This window comes from Caloenas nicobarica, chromosome 5 (genome assembly GCF_036013445.1).
Source record: "Caloenas nicobarica isolate bCalNic1 chromosome 5, bCalNic1.hap1, whole genome shotgun sequence".
NCBI lineage: Eukaryota > Metazoa > Chordata > Aves > Columbiformes > Columbidae > Caloenas > Caloenas nicobarica.
This window is the reverse complement of record NC_088249.1, coordinates 35,362,100-35,374,690: the sequence shown is the minus strand read 5'-3', so window position 1 is coordinate 35,374,690 and position 12,591 is coordinate 35,362,100. Positions and strand designations below refer to the sequence as shown.

Genomic DNA, 12,591 nt, shown 5'->3' with positions numbered 1-12,591 from the left:
AGGACCTTGTCAGCTCCCAGAGGAGTATGCAGATGGCCAAGGCATCTCAGCAGCTGATTCTCCCAAGTCTGAGGAATTGCACTATTTTCAAGCATTAAAAAAAAAAAAAAGTAGTGTAAACCAGTCATATGTTAAAAGTTCCTACTGATGCATGCTCAGTAAAAAAATATACTAACCCAAAATTCTGCTATTTGTTACTGTTACCATATTCAAAAACCAGTGAGGCATTAGAGAAGAACCTAACTTCTTCTGACTCTTCCTATGCATAAATTATTTTATTCCATTATTTCTGAATTTTCTGTCCCCCCTTAGATATCAGAGAAATCAAATACACACGTACATATATACATACACAATTATTTCTAACACACATTCCATATAAGATATAAATACACACAGAAAAACAGACATCTTATTCTGTATCTATAATAAAGATATCCTGTTCCTACATGCCTCTGCATATTCTGTTTCCAGTACTTTGCTAGCTCCTTCTGTCACCCTTTCTTACAAACTACCACGGCACTCTCCTTCTCACGTAATTCCCTTCTACACTGAGTCTGCATCTGTGCTGGATGCAAAAGTCCTATACCAAATGATTTTCCCTGACCATGACATAGCAAACAAATAACTTCACGATCCTAAAAGAGAAATAATGCCTGAAAGGAGTGAAATTAAATAGTCTCCAAAAGCTAGCAATCCATATCTTAGTCACTTGTCTAACTAAAAAAAGCATACACAAAACCAGTTATAAATCCAGCTTTACACGTGCCTAACTCTCTCTGGGTTCCCACTTCTGAATTCTAAATCATGAATTAGATTTCACTGCAGTCTTTTTTTAGTTTTTGTCTTTAACCCCCCTGCAAAAAAAAAAAAAAAAACCACCACCACCACCACCAACAAAAAAACCAAAACCAAACCAAACAAACAAAAAACCCAAACAAAAAAACTAAAGCAGGTAACAAAAGACACTTCCTAGTGAAATGATTGTCTTGAAGAAAAAAAAAATTCAGTAAAAGACTAACATCTGCATTTACTCACAGAAAAATGTCAGGGCTCTTTTGCAGAACGAGTCCTTTTTTTTTTTTAATCCCAGATCAATTAGCAATCAACTACTTTTTAAAAACTCTTTTACAAGAACAGTTGCAACCTTTTTTCCATTAGGCTATAAAATGGCTGGAATGTGACTGAGCACTGTGAGATATACACATTAATCAAAAGAGTGCCGGGGCAAAAGTATGCAACTGCAGGGGAGGACCTGTGGTCACAGCTTAATGTTAGATAAGAAAAACAAGAAAGTTGTTGTTCATCACCTTAAACAAAAAGTTATGGACAGCAAACTTAACAACATAAAACTGGCTTTATTATATGTCAGCACCAGTATCTTGATTCCCAAGCTTTTTTATAGATCTCTAGAGTAGTCTGTGTGCTGGTACTAGCACATAGCATATATATGCTCCATGTATTACTTGAGTCACAGGGCTAAGAAAAGTGCTGTTTCATCCAAAACTATTTTGAGAAGTTTACTTATAACATTTATGACTAAGTTTTGCCCAAGGTATAAGAACAAAAAATGGACAGCTTTTCCCCTAAAAAAAAATTCAATATAGCCACAAAAGGTTTACTTACATGAAATGTCAGTTACTCGTTTAACTACATTAACTAAATTAGCTGAATGAACAGCAGCAAACAAAAATTTTTCTGCATTTTATAGAAGTACACTGCTGTGAAAAAGCCAATTAAATACTTATATGCACATGTTCTAGTTATTTCCAGTTAGACAGCTGTCTAAATCATATGCTGTTTTGATAACAAACATGCCCTTTAGAATTGTTTTGATTAAGTGTCCTGTTTTATTTTTATATATCAAATCCAATTTGTTTAATCTAGTCTGCCTTTTTTGTTGTTACTGTTGCTTAAAATGCAAAGATTAAAGACTTGGCAACGATCTACCAAATTAGACACTGGCACTTAAGAAACATTTTTCAAAACTAAAAATACAGACCATCATGTCAATATCGTTATTTAACACACTATCTTTAGGCAGAGGCCCTATGGATTAACATACAAAAACCCCCCACCCACACTAAAAAGCAAAACTAAAAATCAGTATTTTAAAAAAGGAATGAATAATGGTAGTTTAATATCTATATTTCACTAGCACTTGCCCAGGTTTATTTGGGGTTCTCCTAACAAAGCTTAGACATTTGTGAAAGTGGCTAAGCACTCTCACCTGGACAACAAAAGTAGGAAGATGGAAAGAGTCAGGAGCAGTGTAGATCAGAAATTCAGTATAACCAAACAAACTGTGAAAGAATTCACATACTAGCAGTTATTTTTTGGAGAAAGTCATAGGCTAGTAAGTTTCTTTGAGACCAAAAAGTTGTACACATAAATTTTAAAGAATCTGGCCTCTCCAATCAGGTATTCAATAGAAAAGCAGAAGTATTAATGATAATGCACTCAAGAAACCATATTATTTTGTGTGTGTGTATATATTCATAAGGCAACATCCCTAGCCGTGATGCTAATCCAGAACAGAGAGCTTTCAGAATTAAAAGAAAAAAACAACAAAAAAACAAAAACCCAAAAAAACCTCCTTTGAAATTCATTGGAAGTGTCACATGTTAGAATGATTAATCCAGAAACGGGAAAAAGGACATGCTTACTAGTGGAGGAAAAATTTGAAAGACAGCAAATTACTGCTGAAGTAGTTTGTTAAATTTAAAATTATTACTCTGGTTTTGACAGCACTAAGGATAGAGCAGAGGCTCTTCAGGGACTATACAGATTAATAGATCACAGCATTTCATTTAGAACTTTTTTTTTTTAAGTTTGCAACAACTCAACATCACAGTCGAGTATAATCAAAAGTACCACTCTCAACAGGAGTGCTAAACTATTTTAAATCTTCCCTTAAGTCTATCTAATCCAAATTGTTAATATAATTCTGACTGGCAAGGAAATAACAATGGGATATTTGTATGCCTGTCAATATTATGTCATGACTTCTCTGATCAAAATATATGCTTATGAAGCCCTAATTCAGCTCCCTGGTGCATATATGGATGTATCATGATTTAGTCTAATTACATCTCCTAAAGTTCCTTGCCTTTCTAGCTCAAAGAACATAACATACTCAATCACCGAGCTAGTCAATACTTCTGCTCTATGCACATACTTTTAAGCCTTATTTACTGCAATTTAGACTAGAGAGACATCGTTAGTCTGCTCATTTTCATGGTATACAAACACTGAGGGAAATAGCACTTGAGGGGATGGCTAAATCATGCAATTTATTACTGTTTTTACAGAAATATGCTGACAGCAGAGCAATGACAAGACGCAAGCTTTGATTACCAAAGTGGAGTTTTGCCCTCGTGGACAAAATCATCTGGTCATTTTCTTTCAAGATGCATCTTATCCCATATGTTGCTATTTCCTAATTTACCTCTTTCCACATACGCACCTCTATATTCTTGGCTCCAGTGTTTGGTGCTTTCCTTCTTACATCAAGTATTCACACAACTCTAGTTTCCGTTCAGACCAATTTTCCCACTTCTTGCTGAGCCAAAACAAGTTTCCTCCTTCCAATTTTTCACAACTACTGTCTTTCTCTGACAATCTCTCAGCTTCCCCTGCAGCCTGTACCCAATTTTATCCCCACACAGAGATTTTCAAAACAGCCTTCTGTCATCATAGTGATTTCTCCACCACTGTCTCCTGTTCAAACAGCTTCAGTCTACCCCTGCTCCTTACTAGTTCTCAAGCTTGCCAGATCCATACTTGTTACTCATTTCTCATTCCTACCAGCTCCCATGCCTGGCTTCTTTGACCATTGGTTTCCACCTAGACTGACCTCTCAGTTCTTAGCATCTCTGGCATGAAACACAGCCTCAGCTTTCTAATTCCAAGGCACACTCTCCTCCCTTCCATAGTTCTAGTTTCCAATTCCTCGTGTAGTCAGTCTTCAGAGCTTTTAGGCACTGTGGCTAAGCAAGTCCCAACAGAAGTCACTTCTACTGTTTGACATCAATCTTTTCATCTTCTGCTTTGTGTTCCTTCTTTCTAAGAAGAGAATTTCACAATCAAAGATTTAACACTTCATTAAAAGTACAGAATATGCTGCTTTGACAAGTCCTGCACTAAAACAGGGTCCACCTGCCCCGTTGGTAACTGACCCTGCTTTCGGCAAGAGGTTGGACGGGTTGACTTACTGATGGCCCTTTCAACCTAAAGTTTCCTAAAGAGGGATTGGTAGAATAAGGATTACCAGAGGTTACAAAACAGAGCCGTGTCTTTAGCAGGAATGTTGTTCAGGCACGCAAATACTAAAGATGAAGCAAAAAAAAAAAAAAAAAGAAAAAAGGAACAATTTGATAGCTGTTTTTCATTCTGTGTTCTCAATTACCAGCCAATAGAACAGCAAGAATCTTTAGTGCAGCGCACCAAAAAGGCACCTTTTTAAAGCAGTCTGGATCTTCGAACAATATAGATTTGGAAATCTGAACTGGACTCCTACAAATTCCCAGTGCCTCTTTTCACTCCAGTGACACATAACCTTTTAGACAAATAGGTACTTATGTTTGAGGAAGAAAGGTTAGAAACATTTTCTACAGAAGCACAGTGAAAGCAATGACAGCTATGAAATTAACAATTTCAGAATCTATTTCTTCAAAAATTACTAACATTACATTTTCAATGTCTAAGTGCCAAGGTAAGCAGACTTTCACAATCAACACCAATACTTTTAAGAGAAAATGTAAGTTATATTAGGTGACAACTGCTAATGCAAGACAGCCAGAATAAGAAGAAACCACCAGCCTGCTTCTCTTCAGAATATTTAAAATCAAAACACAAGAGTTTTTAATGACAATAAGTGTTTATTTGTTGCTTATTCTGCTCTATGCTTCACCAAACATAATAAAATTGGGTATTAATATTACTTGCATGGTTTTCCCCTGCCTACAGATGACGAAGACATCCACTGAACTCATTAGTTATCTGCAGAGTATTTAAGTGTTCCCCAAATTGATAGGTTTTGAAAAGCCACTTGCTGAGGCACATAAGCCTGATATTTGACTAAATAAATAAAAAACCCCAAAGCACCACAAATCCAAAGGACCATAAGACTTTAAATCTGTATAGCAAGAATTAGCTAAATTAAATTTTCAGTGGCCTAAAAGAACATGAATACCAACTAAACATTTTCTCTATTAGCCCATTCACTGCATTTTACCTACCTACTGTCTTCACAGTATAATGAGGACTCTCCAACACAATTCCTTCTTCTGTATCAAATATTGGATTATCTATTCCAGTTTTAGGAGGAATTTGTGCCAGTTTCTTTAGCCTCATGGAAGCAGTAAGGTCCAGTTCTTGTTTCTTTCCCTCTTCTTCCCGTCTGCGCCTCATGTCCTCCTGCTGCTGGCGGATTCGCTCAAGTTGAGCGCTCCGCCGCATGGGCATCATCCTGGAGCCCAAATCCCCAGGGCAATCAACAGCCATTTCTCTGTGCTTCTGAGATTCCTCAGGAGATGCAAGATCCACATTTTTTGCTTCACTGTCAGAATCTTCTGTGATGTGTCCATTCATGTGAGAAGTTGTCATGATTATCTGCAATTACACTTATTCTCTTCAAAAAGAAATGCTGCTACTAGGCCAGTTTTCATTACGATGTTGCGTAAAATCCATTATAACTTCAAAAATACTTTGCTTCTATCACAGGACAGTTGCAGAGACATTCAGGGAGAAAACCTAACGAAAGATATTAAAAAGAAGTTACTAAATAACTGCATTAATAAGAAAACACCCAAGACAGTTCTCCAGGTCTGCAGGCATCAGAATAATGAAACTTTTCCTCCACATTTACATAGTGCTTCTTCCTCTACTAAGAACTACAGAACCTTCACAAATCTATTTCACTAAACTTCATGTGCCAGTGTTGGAAAAGGAGTACTGTTCAAACTAATGCTAAAGACTCCTACAATTCCCGGTCAAACTGTGGAGATTCTGCACTTAACACACACGATTACAAATAAGTAGTTTTCTGAAAGTTCCCACTGGGTTTTAATTTATCCCTTCATTCTTAAAAATTCCAACATAAACCATGCTTAAATATTAATAACTTGTTATAAATGACATGTTCACAAGAAGTTTATGAAGTTAAACACAAGTAAAGATATTTGCATTTATTGCTCATAAATTGAGGCATTTTTATACAAACATTGCTTCCCAGGTTCAGAGAAGACAAGTCTGGCATAGAGTTCTTCCAAAAGATAAAATCTAAAGCAGTCTGGAGCTGCACTTACACAATTCCAAGTAGGGATACAGTCCTAAGATAAGGGTTGGACAGTTCAGGTTAGCAGCTACTCTTAGTATTTCCTATAGATTTGCATTAAAGCAGAAAGTATTAAATACACGAGTAAAAATCCTCGTGTGAGTGTACATGGGTATAGATTTGACAGAGAACAATAATTCACTTCCATAGTCAAGTAGTGACATTCCACCATACCATTCCACCTTAATCTGGTTCCTCATGCCTGATGATTCAGGCTAAAGAACTTCAGTGTCTTGATACATATATATAACCGCCTAGCTCTTAAATATTATATAATACATATAACAATGTGTTTTATACCACATTGCCTTTCTGTATCAAAGCGCCAATGATATGTTATCGTCAATATGCCCAAGTAAAAGGCCATAGAATTAATTCATAGTTGTGTACAGTATTGCCATTACACTTTATTTTTCAAGTTCCTTTTCATCTCTCTCTTTTTTTTAAATTTGCTGAAATGAAATGCTATAAAACAGCTGAATTTTTTATTATAGACTGGAAACACCAAGACAAAAAAAAAAACCCCTGAACGACCAACTTTCTCAAACCAAATGTTTGTGTTTGGAGGAGGAAGGAAAGGATGCTTACACTGTAATTAAGTTGAAAATTAAATATCAATAGTACTGTTTTGGAAGAGCAGCAACATGACCTCCTACACAAGTTTCTGCCAGCTTGCAATTCTGAATAAGCATAGCTTTTTATTTTCATAAGGAGCAATATACAGTTACATACAGCAACACCAAAACCATTTTTTTCACTTGTTTCCCACCTAGTCACTACCACCAGTTATTACTAAGATCTACGAAGTAAATATTAAAGTATTTGTATGGTAGTAAAAATTCTTTGTCTTTAAAAAATACTTAATTGCACTGCACTGATACGCAGAAATTATTTCAATGCTCATACTTCTCCAATTCAGAAAGAAAATCAGGCAACAAAAAAAGACCATCAAAAGCTACACAGTAGTGGGGTTAGCACTGCAAGTAGCACACAACTAACTGGGGCCTGTAAAACTTTCAGTTAGTGTCCCACTTAAAAAGAACAGCTCTTTGAAGACTAAAGTAACATAAAGTTAGCATTCAGACAGGGTTCTATAAAGCACCATATCAAATAGCAGCCTCCAAAATTCAGAGAAAGGCAGGTAACAATTTAGCAAAATGATCCTTGGAAAGCCACATTTCTCCTTCACTGGCAACTTCACTGTACATAATTACCAGTCCCAAAAAAGGAACTCTCACTAGGTACAATAAAATTGCAAAGAACACTAATTTAACTGTGGATGGAAGATAATTCAAATTCTCTTTCACATTGTACTGGCCATAGCTTGTCTGAAGACTGAGCCTTTTGAAAGTCACATTCATCTCTTTTCAACTCTGACAAGCTGAAAGAAAACTCACATTCCTCAGTCCATGTGGTACAACTAACAGGTGTCGAAACAATTTGAAAGAATGAATAACATCCATCTACTCAGCGCTAAAGTAAAAAACTGTCTGAGGAGATGCAAGAAGTAAAATGCAACTTTAAAGATACCACCCTAACACTCAGTCATGTGTAAGCTAAATAATGTCAACACTCACTAAATAATCTACACATGAGAAAATCAAGTTGCTGGCCAATATTTAATAAGTGATCAAAAACATTTATGGCGGAATTAGCTATGTTTACTCTAAATTTAAAATTACTAGCTACCTAAGATAAATAGTATCTTTCGAGATTAACTCAGGAAAAAGGTACAACAAAAACTCATGTATATGTACATATAATAAGAAGTTTAAAAATCTCTTTAGTAACAAGCACTAAAGACAGTAAACAAAAATATTGTCTGAGGTAAATATCACTAATAGGCAACATTAGTTTGTCTTTTCAGTATAAGTGCCAAGTAAGATACAAAGTGCATATAAATTATTGGAAAAGAGTAACTGAGACATTTAAGCTGCTCACATTCAGTATTTAAGATCCAAGTCAGTTAAGAGAGAAACAAGAGTATGGAAAATTAGAGTTCTCCTGCAGTCACACTTTAAAAGCAATATTCAAAAACCTAGCAAAGTTATAAGAGTTTTAGGAGAATTTTAAATAGAAAATATTTTTTATATCCTAGAAAGTTAGATGTCTCTGAAGCAAGCAATAAGCAGTACAGGCAAAGTAATCACTTTCAGGTAATACAAGTGATGATATGAAATAGCAGTTATCAGGGCAGCTTAAAATTTGACATTATCAAAATATCAAACCAATGCCACAAAAACCCAACTCCCCAGATATAACTGGTTGGTAATCCATAAAGGCATAGGCATGCTCTAAGTCTGGAATTAATCAAAGAACTCCTGATAATGAGTGACCCCTTCCAAACCTAAGCCACTGTTCTTTCTGCTTTTTCAAGTCTGCTTCCGACATCACAGATGCTCACCTCCAATAGTTCTGGAAAAATGCCGCTGCCCAGTTGCAAACAACAAAATAGTCACATAAGGAAAAAAATTCAGATCAGTTCTGAAGTCCCTCGCTGCAATGGTCCTAAGGAATTTAAAATGTAAAATATGACACTGATAAAAATGTTAACTCAGTTCACAAATTAAGGTGTGGTGTAGCTGAGGTTAAAAATAAGATTCAGCTAGAGGCAGGCACCATGAACAGAACATTTTATTATTCTAATCAATAAGCATGGTATCAAAATTCTTATGATGAACAATTTCAGAAACAGTTTTCTTGGCTTTTCTTTCTGAAGGTTTATTTTGCATTTTTTAAAATCCCAAGATAAACAACAATAAGGGAAGGCTGTTATACAGTCTGTTCTCTGCAAGTTGTGGATCATCCAATAAACCAGCTTTTCAGACCAAGACGACCTTATTTTGTTCCATTAATTCTTATAATAAAGAGAAGAATTTGCAGACATACTCAATCATACTGATTTTTACTATACCATATGTAAAACATACAGAGGAATATTTGGAAATAAATTCTTTTCCACTTTAGAGCTTGGTATTAGCAACTTTTATATTCGTTAGATACGTACAAGTCTTTCTGTGTTACACGGAGTTTGGTTGCTCATGGTTTAATAACATTAAATTATGGCTTTGACTATCTTCCTTTGAACTGCTGACACCTAGCAGGGGAACCTTAGCATTTCCACATGACACACAGATCTTTTCAAATAAAGCAGATTTATGACTGTTTTCTGTCCAATTTCGTATCACAAGCCTTACCAATGCAGTCCTGGAGAGCACATGTGAACTTTTTGCCCTACAGTGGAGGGTTTGTATAAACTGCTAATATAAGTACAGCTATTGGGATTGAGCATTTCAGTCACTCCAATCATCATCAGGCATCACGCAAGAATTTAAATGTGAAGTAATTATGAATAGCAAACAAACTATATTTCTGGTGCAAATTCAAAACAGCAAAATCAACGAAAACAGAACAAACAACTACTGTCTTGCAAACTATACTTAATATTCTCAAAAATACTGTATTTTACAAGCCACACATCATTCTTCATATTGACCTCTAAAAATGTCAGGCTTTTATCTTCTCTTTAACCACCCTGAATACACTAAACAAAATACAGACCCCAAAAGCTCTGTCAAAAAATAAACATAAATACTTGGTGTGCAAGACAGATACTAGTATAAACACACATACTGACAGAGACAGAAAGAGAAGTGCTGTAAGGTGGTTTCCTAGGGACTGCGTCTGGTGTGCACAGCAATCCTAATTGCTTTAACAACTGAATTCTGTACAGTAAAATTAAATTTGTTTTGCTTCAGCAAATTCCAAAGAGCAAAAATGACATTTTCTAGAGGCTGAGATTTTGTGCTACATTTTGGTGGTGTTTAAAATTCTTTCAATGCTAGAAGTATGACTAGACTTGATAGTTGCCTTTTTAAAATTCATTAAAGTTGCAAATTCTGAATGACTGCAAGGGAGTTCAGTGCTCACCCCCAACTGAATTTCATTAGTTTTGGCACAGTTGAGAGTATAAAAGCCCAACCTACATTTGTAACTGTATTATAAACACAAGAAATACATATTTATATCAGGCACAGTGCAAAGGATTTATCATCAGCTGAAAACTATGATAGACACAGTATATTAAAATATTCATTAAAAACAACTGGAATATGAATTCTAGGTTGCTGAAGTAAACTAAGTTAGATTAAAATCATATACAAGATGCTTCCTGATATCTGAATTACTAACAAAATATGAGCATAAAATTATGCCAGAGATCTCTGCTATGTGTTATTAATGGCTCACATAATGGTGGGGTTTCTGTTATTTTTACTCAGTAGTTCAGATTTCTAAACAAGGAAAACCTAAGTCATAAAAATTGCAAAATAACAAAGTAAAACATTCTTTTTCTTCACAAATGGAAGCTCAGTGGAGAAAAAAAATTCCTGGCTTTCCCTGCATCATCTCCCAAGTATCATGTGTTTGCTCAACAGTATTTCAGTAAGCCTACAAGATTAAGAGACTTATATAAAGGAAACTACAACACAAACCATGTTGCACAGCATAAAATTAACCACTACTTGATGAGAGTTCAAGACTGGAGTTTATGGTAGAAAATACTTCACAGATATCTCCTATAGAGCTTAATAGAACCTGAAATACCTGGTACAGGCTAGAAAAGTCTGACTTTTTCAGAAGCAAGTAAAAGTTACAAAACCTATGACACCTTGATAACGTCTTTGATAATTTAAAAAATTCTGTAATAGAAAATAAGAATTGTTTTTAACTTTGCAACAGATTCAAGACTGCAAATCTGGCATGGTTTGTTTGGGGTTTTTTAGTCTCCAATATTTTATCTGATTTCCTCTAATTCGATGCTCTAGTGTAGTCTTGGTATTGGACAAAAACTCTTCTAATACCCAGCTGACTCTTATTTCTAATAATTTCAGACCAGGGTTCATTATCAAATCTGTCAAGCAAAGTAACTCAGTCCAACATGTTTATTTCAAAGGGGTTTCAGACATGCCAAGAGGTTTTAACATTCCATGCTCACTTAAATGTGCAAGATACATGGATCGACAGCAAAAAGGGCTAAACTCTCAAAAGGAAAGTAATTTTCCTTTAGTGCTTTCTAAGTTACATTTGTACACGAGGAATAATAATGTTAATTTGCAACATTAAAGCACAGAAAAACTGATGAAACTGAAAATTCAGATGCTAAAGTTAGATTCCAGTTTTATAAATTGTATAAACAAATTGCTTGACACACAAACATGGGAATTTATAAGCACATTTTTGAATTGCATTGGTAGCACATTTAAGAACTGTGGTCTATTTAAGACACATATGATTTTATTAGGCTTCTTTATCTGTTGATGCAGTAGCAACAATCAAAAAAGCCACAGCTCAAGAACCGGCTAGTCTACATTATCAACTTGAAAAGATACAGGGCTACTATCTCCAGAACAGATATTAACAAAGTGTTTTTCATGAAAAACATGGAGCAATAAAGAGAGCACATCATGTCAATCAACAGCCACATCACTCAGACCTCTCCTCAGCAACTGCACCTTTGCAGTACAATATATGCAATGTACCTTCGCAATTTCTGTGTACAAACTACATGAAATTATGACACTCAGAGAGTGTATATCATAATTTCATTGTCTATTTGCACATGACAGAGTGGATTTTAACCTGTTTCACTGTGGAAGCATAACCTGCTTTCTAAGGTATATCCAAAGATTATTTTAAACAAATATGCAGCGTAATACAACATTGTTCTTGTTTCAGTCACGGTCGTAACTTTTAGTCACATCCGACTACTAGATATATTTCTAAAAGAGGTCATGTTTAATTTAATTAGCCAATGCAACACACAATGGAGTTTGGATAAACAGTTCTTGCTGCCTCAGAATTAAGACAGAAATGCAATATTTGCAATTGTTATCACTGATCAAAGTACTCTCCTTCATTGCCAATTTTCCAAAATAGCGACGTGTCGCCTATGCGGCCCCGGGCGGCGATGCCCGCCGCGAAGCCCCACGGGCTGCAGGCCGCATTCCCCGCCGCCGCGAAGGCCGCCGGTTGCCATGGCGACGGCTCTGCCGGCTCCCGCCGCGCCCGGGCCGAGAGCCGCGGGAGTTACCTCAGGGGCCGGCCGGGCCTCCTCGGCCCGCTCCGCTGCCTTCTCCCGGAGTTTGAGACCGCGGCAGCCCGGCTTCCAGCCCTGTTAGGAACAGACACCGTCACTCACATGCAGAGGCGATAAAACACTTTGTGAGTTCTGCCAAGCTTGGTCAGCAGATGGC

The 12,591-nt window shown here is 36.2% G+C and overlaps 1 protein-coding gene across 3 annotated transcripts in view; it reads right to left on the bottom strand.

Moving 5' to 3' along the window:
• PALS1 (protein associated with LIN7 1, MAGUK p55 family member) overlaps positions 1-12,591 on the bottom strand; it is a 58,906-nt gene that overhangs the window by 24,009 nt on the left and 22,306 nt on the right. The window contains exons 2-3 of one of the 3 annotated variants that reach the window (XM_065636608.1): positions 12,429-12,509; positions 5,241-5,754 (exon numbers count right to left, since the gene is read on the bottom strand). In XM_065636608.1, coding sequence (XP_065492680.1) covers positions 5,241-5,607 — 367 coding nt within the window. In that variant the 5' untranslated portion in view covers positions 5,608-5,754; positions 12,429-12,509. Of the gene's footprint in view, positions 1-5,240; positions 5,755-8,741; positions 8,796-12,428; positions 12,510-12,591 lie in introns of those variants that run through there. The other 2 variants (XM_065636609.1, XM_065636607.1) reach the window with 2 other exon arrangements.